Source organism: Enoplosus armatus, chromosome 16 (assembly GCF_043641665.1).
Source record: "Enoplosus armatus isolate fEnoArm2 chromosome 16, fEnoArm2.hap1, whole genome shotgun sequence".
Classification (NCBI taxonomy): Eukaryota; Metazoa; Chordata; class Actinopteri; order Centrarchiformes; family Enoplosidae; genus Enoplosus; species Enoplosus armatus.
The window spans coordinates 22256463-22284434 of record NC_092195.1 but is presented as its reverse complement, the minus strand read 5'-3'; the positions used below and the strand labels follow the sequence as shown (position 1 = coordinate 22284434).

At 42.1% G+C, this 27972-nt stretch overlaps 2 protein-coding genes across 2 annotated transcripts in view; both read right to left on the bottom strand.

Annotated features, from left to right (window-relative positions):
- Positions 1–879: 879 nt before the first annotated feature.
- ints3 (integrator complex subunit 3) lies at positions 880–16629 on the bottom strand. The gene is made up of 29 exons (XM_070921165.1): positions 16494–16629; positions 15546–15629; positions 14761–14844; positions 14563–14676; positions 13687–13771; positions 13514–13580; positions 13238–13379; positions 13024–13153; positions 12541–12638; positions 11812–12003; positions 11640–11727; positions 10637–10716; positions 9768–9859; positions 9578–9684; positions 9251–9370; positions 8382–8511; positions 8183–8237; positions 7952–8055; positions 6774–6938; positions 4917–5070; positions 3642–3710; positions 3394–3469; positions 3187–3300; positions 2965–3013; positions 2702–2869; positions 2247–2347; positions 2107–2179; positions 1867–2023; positions 880–1623 (listed from the first exon to the last, which is right to left on the bottom strand). Exons 1-29 carry the CDS (start codon positions 16575–16577, stop codon positions 1546–1548), a joined length of 3060 nt encoding a protein of 1019 aa, XP_070777266.1. The 5' UTR covers positions 16578–16629; the 3' UTR covers positions 880–1545.
- Positions 16630–18385: 1756 nt separating this feature from the next.
- The window catches only part of npr1a (natriuretic peptide receptor 1a), a 34957-nt gene continuing 25370 nt past the window's right edge, over positions 18386–27972 (bottom strand). The window contains exons 18-21 of the mRNA XM_070921162.1: positions 20121–20189; positions 19477–19651; positions 19296–19394; positions 18386–18906 (exon numbers count right to left, since the gene is read on the bottom strand). Of these exons, the coding sequence (XP_070777263.1) occupies positions 18761–18906; positions 19296–19394; positions 19477–19651; positions 20121–20189 (489 nt within the window). The 3' untranslated portion in view covers positions 18386–18760. The remainder of the gene's footprint in view (positions 18907–19295; positions 19395–19476; positions 19652–20120; positions 20190–27972) is intronic.

The window sequence follows — 27972 nt, the reverse complement described above, 5'->3', positions numbered from 1 at the left end:
CCTTAAAAACCATATAAACAATTTATTAATCCACAATGTGTGTTGACCTTGTACCATTTACCAGGTAACAAAGTCACCACTGAATCTTCACCTTAAAAACAACTAGTCATTTAAAGGTACAAATGAATGGTGATTTTTAAACGCAAGTTTTAAGGAGTTTTTACAATAAACACAGTATGTTATGAGGTGGCAGAAGAAATGAAACATATCATCTGACTGCAGCAAACAAGAGGATTGCTCTAAATGTTTAACATGCCTCTTTAAATCTGTATAAACTTTTATAGAAAGAACAGAGGACCCAGGACACCTCCCTGAGGGACTCCACAAGTTATTAAAGACAGAAAACAAGATTTACCAAAAATATGTTCCTGTAAAAGATTCATCAATTATCAAAACTGTCATTTTCTGTTAATCAACTGGTTCCACTCAAATTTTGTTACGTTTTCACTTTGACAAACGACAAACTAAATTAGTCAAATAGGAATAAACAAATGTAAGTTTATTCATTTTTTGTTGTCTTTCTTACTTTTATTCTACCATTTGATTCTAATAATGAAAAGTTATAGTTAATGGTTCTATTGCAGTTGCTTTCTGTTCGTTGGCAAGTTCATGAGTCCACTGCTCATGGAAGCTTCATACTGAAACACAACAGTAGATCTGCCGGCCTGTTAGCTGTAAATAAAATTCAGACACACAAATAAACACAAGATGATTATTTTGTTGTATTTCACCAGTTTCCTCTTACGAATTTCCTGAGATTAACTTTCTCTTCAACTTTTTTTTTCTTTTTCAAACAGTCAAAAAGCTGAGAATCTAAACAGAAACTGACGGAGTCATACCAAACTCCATTTTGTTTTTCACTGTGACACACTCATAAAAAATGGTTGAAATGGTCCTTTACTGAATGCAGCACCGCAGTGCCCATGAGCAACATCAAACCCTCAGCCCCCCCACCAGTAACAGACAGATGACAACCTGAAACAAACTATCCGTTTTTATATGAAGAATTCCTCCAACATGATGTTCAGAACAGACGAGGGGATTTTACTGCAGCGAGACAAACAGGAAGGAGCTGCTAAAAACAGCAGGAAGTCAAAATCCTCCACAATAAGAGTCCAAAATCCCCCCCTCCAAAAAAAAAAACTGGGGAAAAAAAGGGGACAGAAGTACCCACAAACAACCACACTCATCTTCATCATTACTTATATTATCGTCATCATCATGTTCCCTGTATTAAAATCAGTCTGTATGTTGGTTCCCAGAGTTTGTGGTTTCCTCCTCCCAGTGCATCATGGGAGAACAGCCACATGGGAGCCACACTGTGACCTTTGACATACCAGTCAGTGGTCAGTCCTTGTCTCCATGGAAACAGCATCAGTCTCATGTGAAAGTCAGTTCACCACATGGATTTAAAGTCTGCGGCGTCTCAGAACCCCGCCCCTCCCACAGCGGTCAGTGCATGTCATCGGGAGGGGGCGGGCCTCTTCCAGTGGTCAGAGCGGCTGGTCTCTGTGGCAGCTGGCGTGTGATTGGTAAAAAGGTCCATCAGTCGCTGTCAGAGCCGACGGCTGACGAGCCTTTCCTCTTTCTCTTCGGAGCTTTGGGCTTCGAGTCCTCCTCCTCCTGAAACAGGAAATAAAATGATGTCATTAATGAGCGACATGGAAGTCACTATGCCTCCTCCTGACCCGTGAACCCTCTCCTGACCCTTGAACCCTCTCCTGACTCATGAACCCTCTCCTGACTCATGAACCCTCTCCTGACTCATGAACCCTCTCCTGACCCATGAACCCCGTCCTGAAACAGCGGAAAAGGACGGGCCATGTGTCAGACTGGGACTGAACCTGTGACGTGGAGGGTACCTACTGAGGCGCTGCTGGAGGCGCTATCCTCCTCGTTGTTGGTAGGCGGAGCTGCTCCTTTCCGGGAGCGAGGCGAGGAGGCTGGAGCCTTACGGCGAGACTTTGGAGGCTTTGTCTGAGAGTCCTCGTACTCCTCCGCCAGGGCAAACAGGTCGCTGAACCTACAGGAGGAGGAAGTGATCACCTGGTGTGATGTCATGCGTCAGTGCATGTGGGTTGTGTGTGTGTGTGTGTGTGTGTGTACCTCATCTTGTGTCCTTCGTCACAGCTGGCCTGAACGTGCTGCAGAGCCTGAAGGATCGGAGTCTGAGTGAAGACTGTCAGAGACACACACAATCAATCATCAATACATCAATACATCAATAACTGTGTGTATGTACTTACAGTTGTTCTTGGTGTTGCTCAGGCTCAGTCTCAGGTTATCCATGTGCTCCAAGATCTGTTCCAGGGTCAGCTGAGCCAGTTTACTGCTGGAACTACGAAGGCTGAAGACAGAGACACAACTGGTTTTCAATTTGTATTCATGTGACAGGAAACTGTCCTGTTGTGGACTTCAAGACACGAGCACACGCCGAGTCTGTAAGAACACTGGATGTGTGACAACCCACTGCTCGTCTTTCTCTAACTGTCTTATTCTGTCCCTCTGTCTCTCTCACCTCTGTCTCTGTGTGGACAGTCTGTCCTCACCTCTGCTCTGTGGACGGTCTGTCCTTACCTCTATCTCTGTGTAGACGGTCTGTCCTTAGCTCTGTCTCTGTGTGGACAGTCTGTCCTTAGCTCTGTCTCTGTGTGGACAGTCTGTCCTTACCTCTGTCTCTGTGTGGACAGTCTGTCCTTACCTCTGTCTCTTGCGGGGCTGGTTGTTGTTCTTGATCAGCTGGGCCTTGATGTGTTCTCCCAGCGTGTCGTCGTATTTGGACGCCCAGTGTCTCAGGATGCTGGTGGTAAACTGGTCCTCAGGGTGACAGGGACGACTCAGGACCATCTTCACCATCTCCTCACTCGGCCTGGGACCCACAGACAGACAGAGACATTAACAGGGACACAGGAACCTGTAACATGATTGTGTATATGTTTTCCTGTGTGTTTGTGTCTGTCGTACTTTTCTCTGCGGAGCTGCAGCAGCAGACAGGATAAGGCCTCCGGGTGTTCTGGAAACACAAATCATACAGACGAAAGACTCAGAGGGGCTGTAAGGAACCTGTTTGCTTGGACTGGAGGTCAGTGAATGTCACCTGGACTGAACACAGACCACTCTATGTGGTGGTTTTGAGTCTCTTTGTTGTCATTTAATTGACTGGGATGTTGTGTCAGTGCTACTCACCTTTATATTTGAGGTGTTGCAGGATGGGGATGATGGTTTCCAGAGGGATACTGTGAGCCAGAAACAGCTGCCAGGTGCTGTACTGCTCAAAAGTCTCCCAGTCCAGAGACTGAACTGTTAATACATCAAGAAGAAGAAGAAAACATGAAGACAGAGTGTCCACTGCTGTCCCAACACCAACACGATATTCATATGAGTGTTTCTCACTAAGGATGTTGAGTACTGAGTCTTTCCTGAACATCACCAGGTTCCCCATCATCACATGACACATCAGCTCCTGTAACTGTACACAGAGAAAGAACATCCTGGTTACTGAAACAAAACCTGAACCAAAACCATGGGCTGAAACAGACTAAAAGGCTCCGAAAGCTGCAGAGAAGGTGACAAAAATGACCGCAGTCACAATACAAGTATTGATTAGTGCAGATATAAACAGCTGATAGTGAGTTAGTTACCTGTGTGGAGTCGATGACGGCTACAATCATGTTGAGCAGCTCGCCGCTACGCAGCGTCTCATCTGGAAACTGAGCAAAGACACTCATGAGACAGGGAGACTGTGTATGTACCTCTGTGTATATAGAGGGTGTGTGTGTGTACCTCGGTGTATATGGAGTGTGTGTGTGTGTGTGTACCTCGGTGTATATGGAGTGTGTGTGTTTGTGTGTGTACCTTCGTGTATATGGAGGGTGTGTGTGTGTACCTCGGTGTATATGGAGTGTGTGTGTGTGTGTGTACCTCGGTGTATATGGAGTGTGTGTGTTTGTGTGTGTACCTTCGTGTATATGGAGGGTGTGTGTGTGTACCTCGGTGTATATGGAGTGTGTGTTTGTGTGTGTGTACACCTTGGTGTATATGGAGGGAGGGTGAGGGTGTGTGTGTGTGTGTGTGTGTGTGTGTGTGTGTGTACCTCCGTGTATATGGAGTGTGTTTACCTCGGTGTATATGGAGTGTGTGTTTGTGTGTGTGCACCTTGGTGTATATGGAGGGTGTGTGTGTGTGTGTGTACCTCTGTGTATATGGAGTGTGTGTACCTCGGTGTATATGGAGTGTGTGTGTACCTCGGTGTATATGGAGTGTGTGTTTGTGTGTGCACCTTAGTGTATATGGAGTGTGTGTGTGTGTGTGTGTGTGGGTGTGTGTGCGCACCTTGGTGTATATGGAGGGTGTGTGTGTGTGTACCTCGGTGTATATGGAGTGTGTGTTTGTGTGTGCACCTTGGTGTATATGGAGGGTGTGTGTGTGTGTGTACCTCGGTGTATATGGAGGGTGTGTGTGTGTACCTCGGTGTATATGGAGTGTGTGTGTGTGTGTGTGTGTGTGCACCTTGGTGTATATGGAGGGTGTGTGTGTACCTCGGTGTATATGGAGGGTGTGTGTGTACCTCGGTGTATATGGAGTGTGTTTGTGTGTGCACCTTGGTGTATATGGAGGGTGTGTGTGTACCTCGGTGTATATGGAGTGTGTGTACCTCGGTGTATATGGAGTGTGTTTGTGTGTGCACCTTGGTGTATATGGAGTGTGTGTGTGTGTGTGTGTGTGTGTGTGTGTGTGCACCTTGGTGTATATGGAGGGTGTGTGTGTGTGCACCTTGGTGTATATGGAGGGTGTGTGTGTGTGCACCTTGGTGTATATGTGCACCTTGGTGTATATGGAGGGTGTGTGTGTGTGTGTGTGTACCTCGGTGTATATGGAGGGTGTGTGTGTGTGTGTGTGTGTGTGTGTGTGTGTACCTCGGTGTATATGGAGGGTGTGAGGTAGCAGAGCAGCCGGACGTCGTCCTCCTGACACGCCTTCATGTCCATCATCAGACAGGTGTGCAGATCACCGAGAGCTGTCGCCTGAGCAAAAGACTCGTAGAGCATCATCTTACCGTTTGCCGCTTTACTGCAGACCAAACACACACACACACACACACACACACACACACACACTTTAATACTTAGACTCATGTTAAATCATGTTGATTGATTGTTTATTAAGTCTAATATCTGAAGTAATTTCTGACACATGACCAGGGACATCCCCTGGTCTGTTAAGGTGTGTTAAGACCTTGTGCCTCAGTGTTTTTTGAAGCATTTTGCCGCCCGTGAATATTCGCCCTTAATAGCCAATGGGAGTACTGGGGAAGGCAGCTAATGCTAGTGCTAACTTGGTTCATAGTAAAGTACAACTGATAGCTGGAATCAAGTAACAGATACATATTCTATCATTTGTGTGAACAGATCGACAATCAGTGTAAATGTGTAATCTGTAAATATAAAACAGCTTCCACAAATACAAAAAGATTTGTATACTAACAAAAATATCTAACAAATATAAAACAGATCTGCAAATACATTAAATTAATTTACAATAAATAAAAAGACTTTGTGAATATCTTCATAACATTCACAACTTTTGAACAGGCATTAGTGAGTCCAGTATTTATTAGTGAGTCCAGTTTTTATTAGCGAGTCCAGTATTTATTAGTGAATCCAGTATTTATTAGTGAGTCCAGTTTTTATTATTGAATCCAGTATTTATTAGTGAATCCAGTTTATATTAGTGAGTCCAGTTTTTATTAGTGAGTCCAGTTTTTATTAGTGACTCCAGTATTTATTAGTGAGTCCAGTTTTTATTAGTGAGTCCAGTTTTTATTAGTGGCATTTGTGGATCTCAATGCTATGCTTGCATTTTACACAAACACAGTTTTGAGACAAACTTTCTGCCAGTCCGAACAAAAATCCACTTTTATCACTCAGCCATTTTCAGATAGCACATGATCACCTGCTGATGGCGTCATTTCCACATTTCAAAGTAAGAGCACACAGTCTTTCTACAAGATGGACTTTTGACAAATCTAACCCCATATCCTATGGTTTCACTCAGGGTTCTTTTTGTTCCGTCTCTGTACAGTAAAGACATTGAATTGTAGAGCTCCAGGTGACCATAGACAGCCACAATCATTTGTCCTCCACTTCCTCTTCAGAGAGGAGAGACACAGAGCGTCCCCATAAGAGGGTCTGAAAAGTCTCTAAGTCTAGTGAGAAATTTGGGGTGGGAATAGCTACGTTTGTATTCATTGTGATTGTATGAGCTTATAATTCATTTTCATGTTAAATATTTTGGCAGTAAAAAACAAGACAAGTAGCCCAACAGCCAGGTCCTAAACACGCTGCTGGCTAGCACTTAGCATGTGAGACCAACAGCGTTGATCCCCATCGAGGCTGCACTTATCGCTTTCCGACACAGAGCCTCGCGGTTATTTCCAGAGGCTGGCCTCAGCTGTGGTTCTAACTCCCCATCACTTCGTTTAACGCAGGTGATGTTAGAGGATAAATGATGATTAAACAACCTCATTGGACAAATATATATACTGACAATGTAACACCTCAGAAAATGGTCTTAATTGTGGCTAAATTGACTAATCAACTTTTGACATCCTGATGTAATCGCACCACGTTTGGTCTGAACACACCTTTAGGATCAGCGAGTGACAGCCTGAAGTTCAGCCCCAGATACAACTTCACATTACATTGACATTAAAGAGAAACAGACAGACAGACAGCCTGTCTTATGAACCAGGTGTACTGGACACCTGGCCTCACCTGGCTTTGAGGTAGTACAGCAGGTGATATCCGATCTTGGGTTGTTTCTGGTAAAATTCAGCCAACATGTCGAGCAGCACAGAGAATCCACTGTTATCCTCCTGCATGGTGACCAGGTTCCTGAAGACCAGACAGACGGGTTTAGACACCGACTCCTCCAGGGACCTGAGAGACAGACAGGTAATCAGAGACAAACAGACAGTTAGGGCTGTGCTCTGATTGTTGGCTCCATCTTGGATCCTGTTTCCAGTCAGCAAAATACCGAATTCTTTAAGCTCCAACACAAACAGAACTGAGTTTTAAGGACGATAACAAACGATAGACCAGATAAATTACCACTATTATTAGATTATTAGTGTTCATCTCACCCTCTTCTCTGCAGTATAACTAATAAGAATACATTAGAATAAACTCAAGGCATTTAATTGTTGATCTATGATCAGTGTCATTGCCCCAAATGTAATATTGACCAATATAAGAGAACACTCAAATAATTATTGAACACTAACATTAACATTAGTTAGTGATCGCAAGCTAGCAAGACAGCCAGCTGCCTTGTTAATGGATCTGGTCTATCGTTTGTATCCAGCATGTTGAATGGAGGACAGGCTAGTTCATGTAAAAACACAGTTCTTCTGCTTTTGATAAGAGATGTTGTATTTATCATCGGCTGCAGAAAGACAGACTGTGTGAGCTGATCTGTTACAGCTCATAAAACATATTTAGCTGCTCTATCATTTATCAATCTGTTCACATCCTCCACAGGAGCAAGACCCCCAGACTGAAAGAGACCAAACCAACACAGGTGCCAGAGAGTTCTGAGTGTCTTTGTTGTTGTTGTTGTTTGACAAATGTTAACAGTCGTCTCAAACACATGCACAGGTCCAGGGGCCTGAAGGGGTCAGGGGCCCCGTTCAGTAATCCAACCATGAATCAGCTGTAGTTAATGAAGGATAATGAACTCTCTGCAGCTGCTGTCTGTATCCTTCACCGGATTAATCTTGTTGAACTGGTTTACTACCATTAAAATCATTTCTTATCCTGGTTTAAACTGGTTTTGTTCTTTATAAAGCGGTTCATTCTGGGCTGAACTGGTTCATTTAAACTGGTAAGAGATGACAAAGGATTCAGACTCAATATTAGAATGTGAATGAAATCAAATGTTTTGTCAGTCTTACTCCTCAGTGATCTCCTCAGGCAGGACGTCGCCTCTGAAATGATCTTTAAACAGTTCAGCCAGACAGGAAGCTAGAGCCGACATCTGCTCAGAGTCAAAGTCCTCCTGCAACACAGCAGAGTACATCAGAGTAGAGTACAGTAGATCAGAGTACAGTAAAGTACAGTACAATAGAGTAAAACAGAAGACAGAACACTAAGAGCATACTGGTCAACTACTAAATAAAACTCACCTCCAGGATCAAATCCACGATTTCCTGCATCACCTCACACTGAGTCTCTGTGTCACTGAGGAGACATTATTATTGTTATTATTATTATGTACTTATTAAAACCTGCAGACACTACCCAATAAAGGATCACAGTGAACTCAGCTGTGACCTTTGACCTCCAGGCTGATCTGAGGATCTGAAGGAGGACTGCGGGTCTCACCTGGTTTTCTGCAGCTGCTGGACTTTCTCCTTCATGGTGTCATCTAATTGGTCAAGCCAGGGTGTGATGTCAGCAGGCTCTTCTATCACAGCCTCTTTGATTGGATGGAACCTGAACTCCCTCTTCTTTCCTGCACAGTGATTGGTCAACAGACGGCAGTGTGATGTAATCAATGGAGGCCTCTTGTTCCAGTCAAGACATTATCTACCAGTAGCACCACTGGTAAAGGATTTGAATCTTGATGGTTGTATGTGACACATGACTAAAACCATTAAATGAAGCTTCCCCACCAACTAAACAGGATGGAGGTGTTGCTCTAATCTTTAAGGCTCTGGTATAAAACCATCGTCATCAACTATGAACTGCTCTGTCCCAGCAAATGGAGTCCACCTTGTGGTTCTCTGTAGACCACCGGGCCCTGACTCCCACTTTATTATATTCATTTATCTCAGATCTTATCACTGACTCTGGTCAGATCTTCGTTATTGGTGACTTCAACATTCACTGAAATAAGGCCTCTGACCCTGTCAGTATAGTCTTCTGGTTTCACTCAGTTTGTACATGAACCTGGTCCCTGCAGTGGTAACATCCTGGACTTGATTCTCTCCCGTGGGATAGATAGTCGACCACTGTCGCAACACTAGCCCGTCCTTCTAATGTTGAACTGATGTTTTTACTACTCGCCACATTAAAACTTCAACTTAATTAAACACTTAATGAGCAGCTAAACTGTCCTGTTCATGTCATTTATTCCAGTTTGACTGAGTTAACTGGTTTATTCTAGTTAAACTGTTTCATCCTAACTAAACTAGTTAATTACGAGAATAAACCAGTTTAAACTGCTTCATCCTGGTCTCCTTCGTCGTCACCTTTGTTGTTGACCTCCTCCTCATCATCGCTGAAGGCAGCCTCTGTGTTGTCATAGCAACCCTCCTCCTTGTCCAACATGTGGTTGTCCATCTCCAAGGAAATGGCCTCCTCCATTTTCACTGCAGGAAACACACACACATATAAATCAGGTGATGTTGATGTTCAGACTCAAAGCAGCAGTGAATGTTTCTACTAACAGTGTTGTGTGTGTATCACAGCTGATATATCTTCTTATGAAGATATATGACAGCCTTTTTAATGTGTGAGGAGGACTTTTAACTTTTATTAATGAAATGATGTGATGATGTGTGTGATGTGTGTGTTACCTTCAGTAGGGGGGGAGGGCGAGCTGCAGAACTCTGGGAATCTCTCTCTGAGCATAGATCGAAGCTCTCGGTCCAACTTTGGGTTATCAAACAGCGGAGCGAGGTGACTGAGGGAGAGATCAATAATCAATAATCAACATATGGTGGACTGACAGAGTGAACACTGAGTGTGTGTGTGTGTGTTTCTTACGCCAGCACTCTCTTCTCCATGATGAAGGTGAGCGAGTTGAAGACGCCCTGACGGACCTGAGACTCCAACGGAGGAAAGAAGTGAGGGATGATCTGAGGAGGGAAGGAAGGACACAAGGGAGGAACAAGGAAGGAAACAAGAGAGGAAACAAGGAAGGATATGAGGAAGGATACAAGGAAGGACACAAGGAGGTAAGGAACAAAGAAGGGAAGGAACCATGAGAATTGAATGGAATAAGCAAAGAAATGAAAACTAAAAATCATGTTATTATTTAATTCTGTCTCATGATGACATTCAGCCAATCAGAGCAGGTGTGAAGAGTCCACCCTGTTTGTCTGTGGCCACACCTCCGCCAGGTATCAACATGTGACTGTACACAGAAACTCTCCTAGATGATGTCACCATCAGGTTCATTTTCTGTTGCTCAATACTACAATACCCATGTGCCTCAGCTGCTGTTGCTATGGAGAAGAGGACAGTCAGAGGTGTGAATCAGAGTGGTTTCATTCAAAACTGATCCAGAATCAGACACTGAATTAATTGAAGCTGTGGGTTGTACAATCAGGCAGCTCAGACAGGTGACCTTACAGAATGAGGTCATACTGTACAGGTGTCAGAATCTGATCAGACCTCCTCCACATGCGGTCTGGATGTTTTGGCAGGTTAAAAGGGGGGACCTGGGTCTGACAGCCTACTGTGGGTCTGAATCCCCTCGTTTGATTTGAAAGTTACTCATGTTTATTTTGTAATAAAATACACCAGCATCAGTATGAGTGTCCACATCTAGAGAGGAAATCAGATCCAGATCGCAGGGTCATGCCAGGTGCAAAGGGTGTGTGTGTGTGTGTGTGTGTGGGTGTGTGTGTTACCCTGCACATGAAGTCCAGCAGTGTGGCGGTGATGGCAGGATGAGGTTTCATAGAGTGATGCATCACCAGGATGGCTGGTTCTGACACACAGGAGGAAAAACACAACATGAGTTAAGACTCCATCACACCAGCATTTAAAACCAAAATTTCCCCACCCAATCAGTTCAAATTTGACCTGCAAATTCACCCTGTTGACCAATAACAATCAGTCCTGAGAGCTGAGCTGTAAGTGGATGGAGAGTGTGTCAGCATCAGTCTGATTGAAGCTCCTCTGAGTATAAACCGCCCCACAACAGAGACCTGGTCTACACACAGTTAGACACAGGAGGACATCTTGCCATCAATGGTATCATTTACCGAGATTCAGTGATATCAGAGAGGTGAGGTGTTGTATAATGATGAATAAATGAAAACTGATACTAATACAGCTTTTAATACACCATTGAGACTTGGTGTCCTGTTAGCGAACAAGCTAACTAGCTTGTTATTTTCCCTCTACAATAATTTTTTATTGAATGAATTGTTGAAAAGTCAAAACGTCAGAGGGAGTAAACACCACAGTAGAGAAGGAGAGAGAAGCTCAGAGCGATATTGTGACTGACAAGCACTAGCCCAACCAGCTAGCATGTTAGCTCGCCACTTACAGTAGTACCAACTAGCCCTAATATCTTGCGATGCACAGATTAATTTCAATGCGACACTTTCTGTTGTGACCAAGTCTTTAAACAAATACAGTGGGGATCTTCCAGAGTTACTGTTTGAACCAAACTCCCTGTAATTCTCCCTGTGTTCGAGCACACATTCAAATTTGTGTGTGGACATTTCTGCATTGTGAGGACATTTTGGTGACTGTGTGAAGGTTCAGACATGGTTTTAAGGTTCAGGTTAAGAGCAGGTTTGGGTTGGGGGTTGTGGTTAGAGTTAGAGTAAGGGGCTAGGGAATGCATTATTTCAATGAGGGTCCTCACAAGTACAAAAAGACAAATGTGCATGTGTGTGTCACCTATGTTCATGATGCTGTCTTTCTCAGGATTGAAGAACAGCCAATCATAGAAGAGAGCCAGCTTGGCGTTGGAGGCAGCAACGTTCGACTGGAGACACAAATCAATTCATTGATTATTGATTTTAATAGATGATCACCTTCAGATCAACAGCATGAGACCCCGTCCCCTTACCGTGCAAGTGGTGAGCAGCCAGCCAATGATGGCCCAGCGTGGCAGGATGTCAGAGCTCAGCACCTCATTGGACGGATGGACCACTCCGCAGATGTAGCGAATCAGATCACAGCGCAGTGATTGGCTCTCTGCAGTGGACAGGTACTGTCTCTGAAACCAGTCCTGGTACCGCTTCTGCTGCCCAAAACGCACCTGAGCACAAGTTACGGTTACGGTCAGAGCAGTCAGAGAGAAACACAATCTGCAAGTTGTTTTAGTTTTCAGCTGCAATCCAGAATTTAGAGGAATGTTGTCTTTGCTTGGGCTCGGATGAGTTCATATTCTGACTATACCTGTTAAGTGTGTGTGTGTACAGTGTGCGTGTGTGAGTACAGTGTGCGTGTGTGTACAGTGTGTGTGTGTGTGTGTGTGTGTGTGTGTACAGTGTGTGTACAGTGTGTGTACACAGTGTGTGTGTGTACAGTGTGTGTACTGTGTGTGCGTACAGTGTGTGTGTGTGTGTGTGTACTGTGTGTACAGTGTGTGTATTGAGTGTGTGTACTGTGTGTACAGTGTGTGTGTGTGTGTGTGTGTGTGTGTGTACTGTGTATACAGTGTGTGTGTGTACAGTGTGTGTATTGAGTGTGTGTACAGTGTGTACAGTGTGTGTGTACAATGTGTACTGTGTGTGTACAATGTGTACTGTGTGTGCAGTATGTGTGTATAGTGTGTGTACAGTGTGTGTTGTACCCTTGAGGTCATAAACAGCAGCTTGGTCTCCATGTCCGGTGTAAGCCGACAGGCCAGAAACTTCCTGGAGGTCCGAGCCGTCAGCAGCTGGAGAACACCTGAAACACATTAACACACGTCAGACTTCAGGGTGTAAAAACTGCAGTCTGAAGAACACCACCTCCCTCCCTCTCTGAGCTCCTGACCATCACATGTGTGACAAAAACCTGCTTCCTCCACAGCACTGAGAGAACTGTCAGACTGTGTAACGCTGCCTGAACCCTTTACATTACATTAGCAACATCATAAAACCTGCTGCTCACGTAAGGTGATGAGTGTGCTGAAAGGACACAAGGCCAGTAACGCTAGCATTAGCAGCTAGCGCTACTTCCACAGTGCTTCTCTCAGTTGAAGCTAATGAAAATAACAGATTTAGATGAAATGTTTTCAAGCGCGTTGCTGCACATGTTGTTTACTATTGTTGATGCAGGAGAATAGTCTTACCAGTGAACTGAGGACTGAGGACTTGTGGGTTGTGCAGCAGGTCTTTCCATACCAGCTCCATCTCTGGGATCCGAGCGACGTTCTGCAGCAGACGAACCAGATCTCTGCCGATGATCAGACACTCCATAAACTACAGAGACAGACAGACAGACGGCATAAATACAACAAACTGACTCTCCTCCCTCCTTCCTTCCTTCCGTCCTTCCGTCCTTACCTTCTCCCTCAGCATGCTGATGCAGAAGTCAACCTCTTTCTGGCGCAGAATCAGCAGGTTCGGAGCTCCGTGGTCGACAATGAGGCGGAGGTAGGTGTAGACCGACATCGCTATCAGCATCCCGTTCTTCAACACCCACTCCCTACAGAGAGACAAATATTCAGCTGCTTCACAGTGAAAGCCCTCCAGCTGCTTCAGCCCTAAAGCTTTTACCGTGAAGAAATCTATAAACGCAGTATAAATTCCGGTTTAAACTAGATGCAAAGAAAAACGTACTTTTGGTCCAGCAGGATCTCCAGGACGCTCTCAGCCAACCACAGGTTCTTAGTGGAAATATCTCCACCTGGATATAAACACAAAGACTGCGTTACTTTGGGACGAGAACATGTGGATTCACAGCTGTGATACTCCTGATAATTGTGTATATTCTGTATATGTGAATGTCTGACCTGCAATCTGTTTCAGCAGCGTCATGACAACGCCGTCAGCTCCCATCATGCCGCTCTTCACCAGCTCTCTGATCAGCCACACCAGCTGCACACATCAACAGTTTCATTAATATCACATGTTTGAGGTGATTCAGAGATGTTGAAACTGTAAAAAAACACCACAGATCTGATTCACTGTTTAGCATGTTTCTCCTTTAGAAACACAGAAGATACAAAATGAAGAAACAGAGGAGGTCAATGGTTTCAGGTTCTCAGGAATAACCTTAGATGACATATGATTACATGTGACGAATAAACTTGATTGATTGATTGATAAAGCGTGTGAACAGGAAGTGGCAGCTGGAGTTGGGCCATGTTATTCACAGACAGGTCTTTCACAAACAAGTCAGTGACTAAAAGACAATGAAGTCGTCTTTAAATCATATTTGAGAACTAGACCATAGTCATGTTATCTCCACTCTTCTTCAAATTGCATCTTTTCAGCTTATTGCTGAGAAAAGATCTCAAGGTGATTTATTTTGTTTAATTGAAGAGTCTACAGGCTGTAATGTTTAGTAAAAGTAGATTTTCACATTAAAGACCGCAGATGTCAGAGGATAAGGTGAGGGCTAATTTATTCAAACAGAATAAGCGGGGACTCCCCCGCCTCCTGCGCGCCGCACACACACCTGCACGAATATATATCACAAAACGCCGGTTGTTGGGCTGACGGAGGCCAGTTGGAAAACATTATCATATTGACTGCTTTCACAAGGCAGGGGTGCACAACTCGCTAACTCTAACCTGAGCTAAGGTAACGTTAAGGTTAGCCAGCTAGCTGTAGCGTCGCAAAACCCAACCCAACCCTATGGTATACCTGTGTAAATGTTTGTTTACCTGTGTTCTGGGGACGTCCTGGAGTTTGAGGAACTTCTCCATCAGGATCTGGTTGATCTTCACCAGGATAACGTTCATCCCGTCTCTGTTGACCAGCGTCAGGTCTCTGTAACACTGTCCCCAAACACACACACAGAGTGATGCCACAGTGATGCCACAGTGATGCCACACATTAATAATGATGCTGTGGTGTCTCACCCTCTGGGCTTGGGTCGGCTCTATGAGGACCAGAGTGAACAGACCCAGACAGACCTCCTCATGCTGCTGCTGACCTTTACACACCTGCAGGACAGGTAAACAGGAAGTTAGACTACAAAATAAACAAAAAACACATCACTGAGTTCCTGCAGTGCTGGTGGTTGCTGTGGTGATTGTTAAGTAGTACTGGCTGTAACTGTAGAATTATATTATCATTGTGTGTGTATCTCATTCAAAGTCTGTAACACAGGAAGTGTTTTACCATGACAACAGAAAATCCTGTTTTCTGTCAGGTGTCAGAGTTCAGGTTAATTTTGGTTTATTTTTGGCAACTTTCTCTGCATTCATGTTTGTCTTTGTTTACCAGCTTTTAAACTGCCCCCCTGAGAAGGTCAGTATTGGTGCAGATATTGATCAGGTGTATCTGGATCATGAATCTCTCTGCATCACTCAAATTAAAGCTCAAACTGTTGCCTCTAAACACAGCTATAAAAGCGATAAAACAACCAGCAGCTTATTACAGTGTGTGTCATTGTACTACTTATAGCAGTAGTTGTAGCATATGTCATTGTACTTTTTGTAGCATATGTCACAGTATTAGTTGTAGTATTTGTCACAATCTTAGCTGTAGTATTTGTCACAGTAGTTGTAGTATTTATATTTTGTCATAGTAGTATTTTAGTGGTAAACAGTATGTTTCTGAGGTTGGCGGTGTTCACCAGAATGGTATTTGGTGTAGTATTAGTTGTAGTGATTGTGGTAGGAGCACACAGTGTGTTTCTTACGTTGGCGGTGAGCGCGTCGTTGGCCTCTCTCTCTGACAGCCCATTGGTCAACGACTGGACGATTCCAACACAACGCTCCAATCTCTGCGCGTGTGCGCGCACACACACACACACACACACACACACACACACACAGTTAGATGTATAACTCTGACACCACTTCACTGCTTATCAGTGAGAGCTGCTCATAGTGCACTACAGGCTCTTATTTACTTATATTTATATTCTATCGATCTTCATCTTCAGCATCCTGTTAATTAAAACATGTATAAAACTCCACATCGTACCTTTAACACTGACTAATAACAATTATTTTTATTTTCTTTCTTAGTGTAATGTTTTATTGTCACCTTTGATTTGTTCTTGTGAGCTAAACCCAGCACACTTGTTCTCCTGTTCTTCAGGGTGTAAATAAAGGTTATTAGTGTTGAACCAGCACACAGACAGACCTTTAACTCATTAAACTCGCAGAGTTTAACAGCAGCTCAACTGTCAGCATCTCACACACTTTTGACATGTGAAACACAAGCATGGCGCATGCGCATCTGTCACTTTTTTGGTCTCATCCATATGTTTACGTAGGATTAGCATGCTAGGCTAACTACCCGTCAGCTGTGTGACTTTATATCCGCATAGTGGCGTATTTCAGAGCACATAAACACCACGAACACACACCTCATCTGCCTCACACTATGGCTTTAAACCATCAACACCATACCGTACGGCTACCCTGTGCTAACGATGCTAGCCACCTGCTAGCCATGCTAACTAGCCTGCTAACCGCCGTGTAGGTTGACAAAAATGGTTCCATCATGTCTCTTTGTATCCGCTGGTTGTTTTGAAAACCAAACTGCTCAGAAACTGCTGTTATCTGTCTGTAAACCCGCTCTAACTATGGTTATCCCGGGTTATTTGTGCTTTCTGGACCGTTAAACCGGGTCAGCCTACCTCCTCCAGCTCGTCTTTTGCGTCCAGCTGGGTGGACACCAGTAGCCGGCCCTGCGGCTTCGCCTTCGCCGGTGCAGGATCCATCTGCTCCCGCCGCGCCTCGCCGGGCCCCGCGGAGCTGCGAAGGGCTGGGACTCCGGGTTCAGGGGGGGTTATAAATGTTTCTGTCGGTTTACCAGAGCCGTTGGTGCTCCTGTCAGTGGTGGAGCCTCAGTGTGAGACGGTTTGGTCGGTAACTGTGTGTTTTTAAAACTTATTTTGGGGCAGCTCTCACTCTCAGTCCCGCTCTGTGACACTGTCCGACCACAGTAACATAACGGACATCCGCACCGACCGAGCGGAGGGAGAGGGGGGCGGCGTCTACAGGGCCTGCTGACCAATCATGTTAATCACACCTCTGAGTGACGCACGTATAGACCAATGACAGGAGAGAAAATCTGGAGCCAATCCTCAGCCTGCTGTACAGAAATTCATCTGCATGGAAACCGTTTATAACTTGTTTATAAATTAAAAAAAAAAACATAAATTACTAATATTTATTTTTGGGGGTGTCTAAGATACATTTTACCATTTCTGCTTTCTGAAAAAAATGTGATTGTTCACTCGACTGAGTTTCTAGATGTTGAATTGTTGTCCTCAAAGACAGACTGAATGTCTGATGAATGTTGATTGAATGTGGACTGCGTGAACACCTGGGACAGAGTCTGGTATGTCAAGAAAACAAAAAACAATCATTTAATGTGTAAGTTCCTTAAAGTATAAACCAGCTTTATCTGATTAGTTAATAACGTGAATAAACCTACATTCATTTTATTTATGAAGGACTTGAATGTACTGTGTGTAGTTTTTACTCCATGTAGTCATCTTCCTGTAGTAAAAAAAAAGTACAAACGTTTTATACTTTCTATATACCTTTGGCCAAGTAAAGTCGTGCCAAATTATGACCACCTGACCATCATAATCATCCTCCACCACTTCAGGTGGGTTTAACACAGGTCTGTTGGATTTCGCCACACCTGCAATTTGCAACCTCAGATAATGTTTCACTTGTCAAAACAAACTCCATACTTGCAACCCATCCACGAGCATGAAAGAGCAACAATCACCTGTCAAACGTGACTGTGCCACCACTTCCTGTCTGCTTGTAAGCGATGTTATGGCTCTGCTCCAACCTTCTGGACCTGTGAAGACCTCCAGTTTAGATCGAAACGAGATTATGGAGAACATGACCTGCATGTTTCTTTTGAGATGTTTCTCATCTGTTTCAACGTGTTGTGGATGACATTCGATGGAGGCGTAATTCTAGCACAAGTTGAGAGAGCCATGTGTTCAGTTTTATCTGAAATTGATGTTTGTCAACGTTAGAAACTTTACATCAAACTGTCTTTAATGAAACTCTTTTCACCAGATTTTAAGAAAGAAACAAAACAAATATTTTCAAGCCAAATTCTTCAGTTTTTCAAACTGAACTTCTGGTGATTTCTGAGACATTTGGAGTTGATCTCTCTGTGTTGTACTTTTAATTTCCCACCTGGGGAACACTTAGTTTCATGGGTCCTAAAATTTCCAAATTATTTCCCAAAAAAGATGTTTTATGGAAATGATTCTGTAAATTGGTACTAATTTTAGAGAAAATATAAATTGGTACACTTCCTATTATGGTAACTGATTTGAAGTTTACAGCAGGTCTGAGCATACAAACGTGTGTCTACAAACAAACATACAATATAACAAATATGGAGAATAGAGTTTCCAATAATCAATAAAATGTCATATTTTCTTGGGTTTAGATGGAGCTGAAAACAATGTTTGGAAATTATTAGAAAATTATTCTGCAAATTACTGACAAGATAATAAAACACACAGTTGATTTTTGTATTTACTAATTTCAAATTATTTATTTTTACAGTGAAACATTCATCTGTCTGTTTGTGTTCAGTTTGTTTTTGGGTGAAACGTTCCTCCGAAAGATTCCTGAAGGTCATGAGTTCAAATCCTGAACTGTGGTTTTAAATGATGTCAGAGGTAAATGTCCAATCAGAGAGGAGGGGTTTAATACCAGCTGGTTGTTTCTGACTTCTGTCAGTCTGTCTGTCCATTGTTGATGTGACCTTTGACCTGAAACATCCAAACTGTGAAGGACGAGCGGGAAGGAGGTGACTTTCTGTCTTTCTCTCTATCACAAACACAATAAACATCTGAAAAGTCCTGAACTTTCCCTTTAAGTCTGTTAATTAAATTCTCTCTTCCTCCGTCACCTCCCATCATCAGTCAGTGTTGTTCTCTCCCAGCAGCCAATACGTCCTCATGCGTCCTTTTCCCTTCATCTCGATCTCTCCTCTGAGCTGCAGCTGGAAGCAGCTGAACTCCTGCAGAACCTGACGGGTCGCCTCCGACACGTGAATCTTCAGAGCTGCAGAGACAAACATGAACAGTAGAACATGTACTGTTTAAACTCTTCCCTCCTGTAGCCAGAGAGCTTTATTCACAGCTACAACATCCTGATGAACTGATTTTTCTGTTACAACATTAAACATTCTATATGTAACAATTGACATGTATTAATCACTTTTTAGTGCCAATGTGTGAACGGATTGTTACGTCACTTAAAACATGAGACCCTCCTTGACTTTCTCGGTTGCCTGTAAGAGCCTGTGGACTGATTTCTTTGTGAAGGACTCGGGACGGTTTTCGTGGGAATGTTCCTCAGTGCCTTGTGTGTCATCTTATTATAAAGGCCTCCAATTTATCAAATGTGTGTCTGAGTGTGTGTGTGTGTGTGTGTGTGTGTGTGTGTGTTACCCTCTCCATTGGACTCCATGCGTGACGCTGTGTTGACTGTATCTCCAAACAGACAGTACCTGGGCATTTTCAGCCCGACCACACCTGCACACACCGGACCTAAACACACATTAACACACACATCCAGTTGTTATTTTGTGGTATTTGACACCAACACACGCACACAAAAACTCACACACACCGCTGTGTATGCCGATGCGGAGCCGGAGCTGCTGGTTGGCTCGGTGTCGGATCCTGAAGCTCTTGACGGCGTCCAGCAGGGCGAGAGACATCCGGGCCACCTCCCGACCGTGGAGCTTACCGTTCCTCACCGGCAGACCGGACACCACCATGTAGGCGTCACCGATGGTCTCCACCTGGGGGCAGCACCAAGCTTGACAGGTGAGGTTATCGCACATCATTCAAAAGTCTTAAAACATTTATTACCTTTTTACTTTTTAACTTGGTGCTCAGCTCTAATTGTCTCAGGACAAGCACTTGTACCAGAGACGTTTCTGACCAAAGTCACTTCAGTTGCTTCACCTTGTGCTGTGAGCATATTCTGTCCGGAAGGCATCAACTTTAATCTGGTTCCATATAAAATGGTTTATAATCTACAAGGCTAATATGGAACTTTATATACATATATACAATGTATATAAATAAATATACATATATGTGGATAGATTTAGATATATATTCGTGTTCTTTAACTCTTTAACATTCTGGTTTCACCTCTATGAGGTATGCACAGACTAACGTCCAGGACATGGTTAGCCTAGTTTAGCACAAAGAGTGGAAGCAGGGCTAAACTATGAGTAGATGAAGTGCAGGAGAATCTATTACCTTGTAAACATCAAAGTTGTCGATGATGGCATCGAAACAGGTGTAGAGGTCGTTCAACAAGGTCACAACCTGGATGTAAAAAAACAAAAACAATAAATGAATATTTAAATGGAAAATTTAGTTTAAATATATTTAATAGTATATTTAGTTTAGAAAAGAAGAGCTCAGTGGTTCAGGAGGAGCCTGTTCGACTGACCTGTAATGTTGTTCTACTGTGTTCTACTGACCTTTAATGTTGTTCGACTGTGTTCTACTGACTTGTAATGCTGTTCTAGAGTTCTACTGACCTGTAATGTTGTTCTACTGGGTTCTACTGACCTTTAATGTTGTTCTATAGAGTTCTACTGACCTGTAATGTTGTTCTACTGTGTTCTACTGACCTGTAATGTTGTTCTACTGTGTTCTACTGACCTGTAATGTTGTTCTGGAGTTCTACTGACCTGTAATGTTGTTCTACTGTGTTCCATTGACCTTTAATGTTGTTCCACTGACCTGTAATGTTGTTCTAGAGTTCTACTGACATGTAATGGTGTTCTACTGAGTTCTACTGACCTGTAATGTTGTTCTAGAGTTCTACTGACCTGTAATGTTGTTCAACTATGTTCTACTGTGTTCCATTGACCTTAAATGTTGTTCTACTGATCTATAATGTTGTTCTACTGAGTTCTACCGACCTGTAAAGTTGTTCTACTGTGTTCTACTAACCTGTGATGTTGTTCTGCTGTGTTCTACTGACTTGTAATGTTGTTCTAAAGTTCTACTGACCTGTAATGTTGTTCTACTGTGTTCTACTGACCTGTAATGTTGTTCTACTGACCTGCAATGTTGTTCTAGAGTTCTACTGACCTTTAATGTTGTTCGACAGAGTTCTACTGGCCTGTAATGTTGTTCTAGATTTCTACTGGCCTGTAATGATGTTATACTGTGTTTTACTGGCCTGTAATGTTGTTCTACTGACCTGTAGTGTTGTTCTATAGAGTTCTACTGACGTGTAATGTTGTTCTTCTGTGTTCTACTGACCTATAATGTTATTCTACTGTCGTGTACTGTGTTCTACTGACTTGTAATGTGGGTTAGGGTTAGGGTTAGGGTTGTTGTTCTACGATGTTCTACTGACTTTTAATGTTGTTCTACAGAGTTCTACCGACCTGTAATGTTGTTCTAGAGTTCTACGGGCCTGTAATGATGTTCTACTGTGTTCCACTGGCCTGTAATGTTCTTCTGGAGTTCTACTGACCTGTAATGTTGTTCTACTGACCTTTAATGTTGTTCTAGAGTTCTACTGACATGTAATGGTGTTCTACTGAGTTCTACTGACCTGTAATGTTGTTCTAGAGTTCTACTGACCTGTAATGTTGTTCTGCTGTGTTCTATTGTGTTCTACTGACTTGTAATGTTGTTCTAAAGTTCTACTGACCTGTGATGTTGTTCTGCTGTGTTCTACTGACTTGTAATGTTGTTCTAAAGTTCTACTGACCTGTAATGTTGTTCTACTGTTTTCTACTGACCTGTAATGTTGTTCTACTGTGTTCTACCGACCTGTAATGTTGTTCTTCTGTGTTCTACTGACCTTTAATGTTGTTCTAGAGTTCTACTGACCTTTACTGTTGTTCGACAGAGTACTACTGGCCTGTAATGTTATTCTACTATGTTCTACTGACTTTTAATGTTGTTCCACTGTGTTCAACTGACCTTTAATGTTGTTCCACTGTGTTCTACTGACCTGTAATTTTGTTTTACAGAGTTCAACTGACTTGTAATGTTGTTCTAGAGTTCTACTGACCTGTAATGATGTTCTACTGTGTCCTACTGACCTGTAATGTTGTTCTGGAGTTCTACTGACCTGTAATGTTGTTCTACTGACTTGTAATGTTGTTCTACAGAGAACTACTGACCTGTAATGTTGTTCTAGAGTCCTACTGACCTGTAATGTTGTTCTACTGACCTTTAATGTTGTTCTACAGAGTACTACTGACCTGTAATGTTGTTCTACTGTGTTCTACTGACCTTTAATGTTGTTCTACTGTGTTCTACTGACCTTTTATGTTGTTCTATAGAGTTCTACTGACCTGTAATGTTGTTCTACTGAGTTCTACTGACCTGTAATGTTGTTCTAGAGTTCTACTGACCTGTAATGTTATTCAACTATGTTCTACTGTGTTCCACTGACCTTAAATGTTGTTTTGCTGTGTTCTACTGTGTTCTACTGACTTGTAATGTTGGTCTAAAGTTCTACTGATCTGTAATGTTGTTCCACTGACCTGTAATGTTGTTCTACTGTGTTCTACTGACTTGTAATGTTGGTCTAAAGTTCTACTGATGTGTAATGTTGTTCTACTGAGTTCTACTGACCTGTAATATTGTTCTGCTGTGTTCAATTGTGTTCTACTGACTTGTAATGTTGTTCTAAAGTTCCACTGACCTGTAATGTTGTTCTGCTGTGTTCTACTGACTTGTAATGTTGTTCTAAAGTTCTACTGACCTGTAATGTTGTTCTACTGTGTTTTACTGACCTTTAATGTTGTTCTACAGAGTTCTACCAACCTGTAAAGTTGTTCTACTGTGTTCTACTGACCTGTAATGTTGTTCTACTGACCTGTAATGTTGTTCTAGAGTTCTACTGACCTTTAATGTTGTTCGACAGAGTTCTACTGGCCTTTAATGTTGTTCTACTATGTTCTACTGACTTTTAATGTTGTTCTACAGAGTTCTACCGACCTGTAATGTTGTTCTAGAGTTCTACTGACCTGTAATGTTGTTCTTCTGTGTTCTACTGACCTGTAATGTTGTTCTAGAGTTCTACTGGCCTTTAATGTTGTTCGACAGAATTCTACTGGCCTGTAATGTTGTTCTACTGTGTTCTACTGACCTTTAATGTTGTTCTACAGAGTTCTACCGACCTGTAAAGTTGTTCTACTGTGTTCTACTGACCTGTAATGTTGTTCTACTGTGTTCTACTGAGTTTTAATGTTGTTCTACAGAGTTCTACTGGCTTGTAATGTTGTTCTACTGTGTTCTACTGACTTGTAATGCTGTTCTAGAGTTCCACTGACCTGTAATGTTGTTCTACTGTGTTCAACTGACCTTCAATGTTTTTCCACTGTGTTCAACTGACCTTTAATGTTGTTCCACTGTGTTCTACTGACCTGTAGTGATGTTCTACTGTGTCCTACTGACCTGTAATGTTGTTCTGGAGTTCTACTGACCTGTACTGTTGTTCTACTGACTTGTAATGTTGTTCTACAGAGAACTACTGACCTGTAATGTTGTTCTACTGTGTCCTACTGACCTGTAATGTTGTTCTGGAGGTCTACTGACCTGTAATGTTGTTCTACTGACTTGTAATGTTGTTCTACAGAGAACCACTGACCTGTAATGTTGTTCTTCTGTGTTCTACTGAACTGTAATGTTGTTCTACTGCGTTCTACTGACCTTTAATGTTGTTCTACTGTGTTCTACCGACCTGTAATGTTGTTCTAGAGTCCTACTGACCTGTAATGTTGTTCTACTGACCTTTAATGTTGTTCTACAGAGTACTACTGGCCTGTAATGTTGTTCTACTGTGTTCTACTGACCTGTACTGTTGTTCTACTGTGTTCTACTGACCTGTAATGTTGTTCTAGAGTTCTACTGGCCTTTAATGTTGTTCTTCTGTGTTCTACTGACCTTTAATGTTGTTCCACTGTGTTCTACTGACTTGTAATGCTGTTCTAGAGTTCCACTGACCTGTAATGTTGTTCTACTGTGTTCTACTGACCTTTAATGTTGTTCTATAGAGTTCTACTGACCTGTAATGTTGTTCTACTGTGTTCTACTGACCTGTAATGTTGTTCTATAGAGTTCTACTGACGTGAAATGTTGTTCTACTGTGTTCAACTGACCTGTAATGTTGTTCTACTGTGTTCTACTGACCTGTAATGTTGTTCTACTATGTTCTACTGACCTTAATGTTGCTCTATAGAGTTCAACTGACCTTTAATGTTGTTCTACTGTGTTCTACTGACCTGTAATGTTGTTCTACTATGTTCTACTGAGTTTTAATGTTGTTCTACTGTGTTCTACTGACTTGTAATGCTGTTCTAGAGTTCCACTGACCTGTAATGTTGTTCTACTGTGTTCTACTGACCTTTAATGTTGTTCTACTGTGTTCTACCGACCTGTAATGTTGTTCTAGAGTCCTACTGACCTGTAATGTTGTTCTACTGACCTTTAATGTTGTTCTACAGAGTACTACTGGCCTGTAATGTTGTTCTACTGTGTTCTACTGACCTGTACTGTTGTTCTACTGTGTTCTACTGACCTGTAATGTTGTTCTAGAGTTCTACTGGCCTTTAATGTTGTTCTTCTGTGTTCTACTGACCTTTAATGTTGTTCCACTGTGTTCTACTGACTTGTAATGTTGTTCTACTCTGTTCTACTGACCTGTAATGTTGTTCTACTATGTTCTACTGACCTTAATGTTGCTCTATAGAGTTCAACTGACCTTTAATGTTGTTCTACTGTGTTCTACTGACCTGTAATGTTGTTCTACTGTGTTCTACTGAGTTTTAATGTTGTTCTACTGTGTTCTACTGACTTGTAATGCTGTTCTAGAGTTCCACTGACCTGTAATGTTGTTCTACTGTGTTCAACTGACCTTCAATGTTGTTCCACTGTGTTCAACTGACCTTTAATGTTGTTCCACTGTGTTCTACTGACCTTTAATGTTGTTCTATAGAGTTCTATTGACCTGTAATGTTGTTCTACTGTGTTCTACTGACCTGTAATGTTGTTCTATAGAGTTCTACTGACCTGTAATGTTGTTCTACTGTGTTCAACTGACCTGTAATGTTGTTCTACTGTGTTCTACTTACCTGTAATGTTGTTCTACTATGTTCTACTGACCTTAATGTTGCTCTATAGAGTTCAACTGACCTTTAATGTTGTTCTACTGTGTTCTACTGACCTGTAATGTTGTTCTACTGTGTTCTTCTGAGTTTTAATGTTGTTCTACAGGGTTCTACTGGCTTGTAATGTTGTTCTACTGTGTTCTACTGACTTGTAATGCTGTTCTAGAGTTCCACTGACCTGTAATGTTGTTCTACTGTGTTCAACTGACCTTCAATGTTGTTCCGCTGTGTTCAACTGACCTTTAATGTTGTTCCACTGTGTTCTACTGACCTGTAATTTTGTTTTACAGAGTTCTACTGACTTGTAATGTTGTTCTAGAGTTCTACTGACCTATAATGATGTTCTACTGTGTCCTACTGACCTGTAATGTTGTTCTGGAGTTCTACTGACCTGTAATGTTGTTCTACTGACTTGTAATGTTGTTCTACAGAGAACTACTGACCTGTAATGTTGTTCTACTGTGTTCTACCGACCTGTAATGTTGTTCTAGAGTCCTACTGACCTGTAATGTTGTTCTACTGACCTTTAATGTTGTTCTACAGAGTACTACTGGCCTGTAATGTTGTTCTACTGTGTTCTACTGACCTGTACTGTTGTTCTACTGTGTTCTACTGACCTGTAATGTTGTTCTAGAGTTCTACTGGCCTTTAATGTTGTTCTTCTGTGTTCTACTGACCTTTAATGTTGTTCCACTGTGTTCTACTGACTTGTAATGTTGTTCTACTCTGTTCTACTGACCTGTAATGTTGTTCTACTATGTTCTACTGACCTTAATGTTGCTCTATAGAGTTCAACTGACCTTTAATGTTGTTCTACTGTGTTCTACTGACCTGTAATGTTGTTCTACTGTGTTCTACTGAGTTTTAATGTTGTTCTACTGTGTTCTACTGACTTGTAATGCTGTTCTAGAGTTCCACTGACCTGTAATGTTGTTCTACTGTGTTCAACTGACCTTCAATGTTGTTCCACTGTGTTCAACTGACCTTTAATGTTGTTCCACTGTGTTCTACTGACCTTTAATGTTGTTCTATAGAGTTCTATTGACCTGTAATGTTGTTCTACTGTGTTCTACTGACCTGTAATGTTGTTCTATAGAGTTCTACTGACCTGTAATGTTGTTCTACTGTGTTCAACTGACCTGTAATGTTGTTCTACTGTGTTCTACTTACCTGTAATGTTGTTCTACTATGTTCTACTGACCTTAATGTTGCTCTATAGAGTTCAACTGACCTTTAATGTTGTTCTACTGTGTTCTACTGACCTGTAATGTTGTTCTACTGTGTTCTTCTGAGTTTTAATGTTGTTCTACAGGGTTCTACTGGCTTGTAATGTTGTTCTACTGTGTTCTACTGACTTGTAATGCTGTTCTAGAGTTCCACTGACCTGTAATGTTGTTCTACTGTGTTCAACTGACCTTCAATGTTGTTCCGCTGTGTTCAACTGACCTTTAATGTTGTTCCACTGTGTTCTACTGACCTGTAATTTTGTTTTACAGAGTTCTACTGACTTGTAATGTTGTTCTAGAGTTCTACTGACCTATAATGATGTTCTACTGTGTCCTACTGACCTGTAATGTTGTTCTGGAGTTCTACTGACCTGTAATGTTGTTCTACTGACTTGTAATGTTGTTCTACAGAGAACTACTGACCTGTAATGTTGTTGTTCTGTGTTTCTTCTGAACTGTAATGTTGTTCTACAGAGTACTACTGACCTGTAATGTTGTTCTACTGTGTTCTACTGACCTGTAATGTTGTTCTAGAGTTCTACTGGCCTTTAATGTTGTTCTACTGTGTTCTACTGACCTTTAATGTTGTTCTACTGTGTTCTACTGACTTGTAATGCTATTCTAGAGTTCCACTGACCTGTAATGTTGTTTTACTGTGTTCTACTGACCTGTAATGTTGTTCTACTGTGTTCTACTGACCTTTAATGTTGTTCTACAGAGTACTACTGACCTGTAATGTTGTTCTGTTGTGTTCTACTGACCTGTAATGTTTTTCTACTGTGTTCTACTGACCTGTAATGTTGTTCTAGAGTTCTACTGGCCTTTAATGTTGTTCTACTGTGTTCTACTGACCTTTAATGTTGTTCTACTGTGTTCTACTGACCTTTAATGTTGTTCTACAGAGTTGCACTGGCTTGTAATGTTGTTCTACTGTGTTCTACTGACTTGTAATGCTGTTCTAGAGCTCCACTGACCTGTAATGTTGTTCTACTGTGTTCTACTGACCTTTAATGTTGTTCTATAGAGTTCTACTGATCTGTAATGTTGTTCTACTGACCTGTAATGTTGTTCTATAGAGTTCTACTGACCTGTAATGTTGTTCTACTGTGTTCAACTGACCTGTAATGTTCTACTGTGTTCTACTGACATTTAATGTTGTTCCACTGTGTTCTACTGACCTGTAATTTTGTTCTACAGAGTTCTACTGACCTGTAATGTTGTTCTACTGAGTTCTACTGACCAGTAAGTAGTGTCATTCTACTGAGTTCTACTGACCTGTAATGTCGTTCTACTGAGTTCTACTCAGTTCTATTGACTTGTAGTGTCGTTCTACTTAGTTCTACTGACTTGTAGTGTCGTTCTACTCAGTTCTACTGACCTGTAATGTCGTTCTACTGAGTTGTACTCAGTTCTACTGACCTGTAGTGTCGCTCCACTGAATTTTACTGAATTCTACTGACCTGTAGAGTCGTTCTACTGGGTTCTACTGAGTTCTACTGACCTGTAGTGTCACTCTACTGAGTTCTACTGATCAGTAGTGTCGTTCTACTGAGTTCTACTGACCTGTAGTGTCACTCTACTGAGTTCTACTGACCAGTAGTGTCGTTCTACTGAGTTCTACTCAGTTCTACTGACTTACAGTGTCGTTCTACTGAGTTCTACTGACCTGTAATGTCGTTCTACTGAGGTCTAATGTGTTGTACTCAGTTCCACTGACCTGTAGTGTTGTTCTACTGA

Excerpts from the sequence above, each read along its gene's own strand:
- ints3 (XM_070921165.1), bottom strand. The coding sequence starts at position 16,577 with ATGGATCCTGCACCGGCGAAGGCGAAGCCGCAGGGCCGGCTACTGGTG. Across the intron at positions 13,380-13,513 it reads GAGATCCTGCTGGACCAAAA|GGAGTGGGTGTTGAAGAACG; the intron begins GTACGTTTTTCT and ends GTCTCTCTGTAG. Across the intron at positions 12,639-13,023 it reads CCTCAGTCCTCAGTTCACTG|GTGTTCTCCAGCTGCTGACG; the intron begins GTAAGACTATTC and ends AATGTGTTTCAG.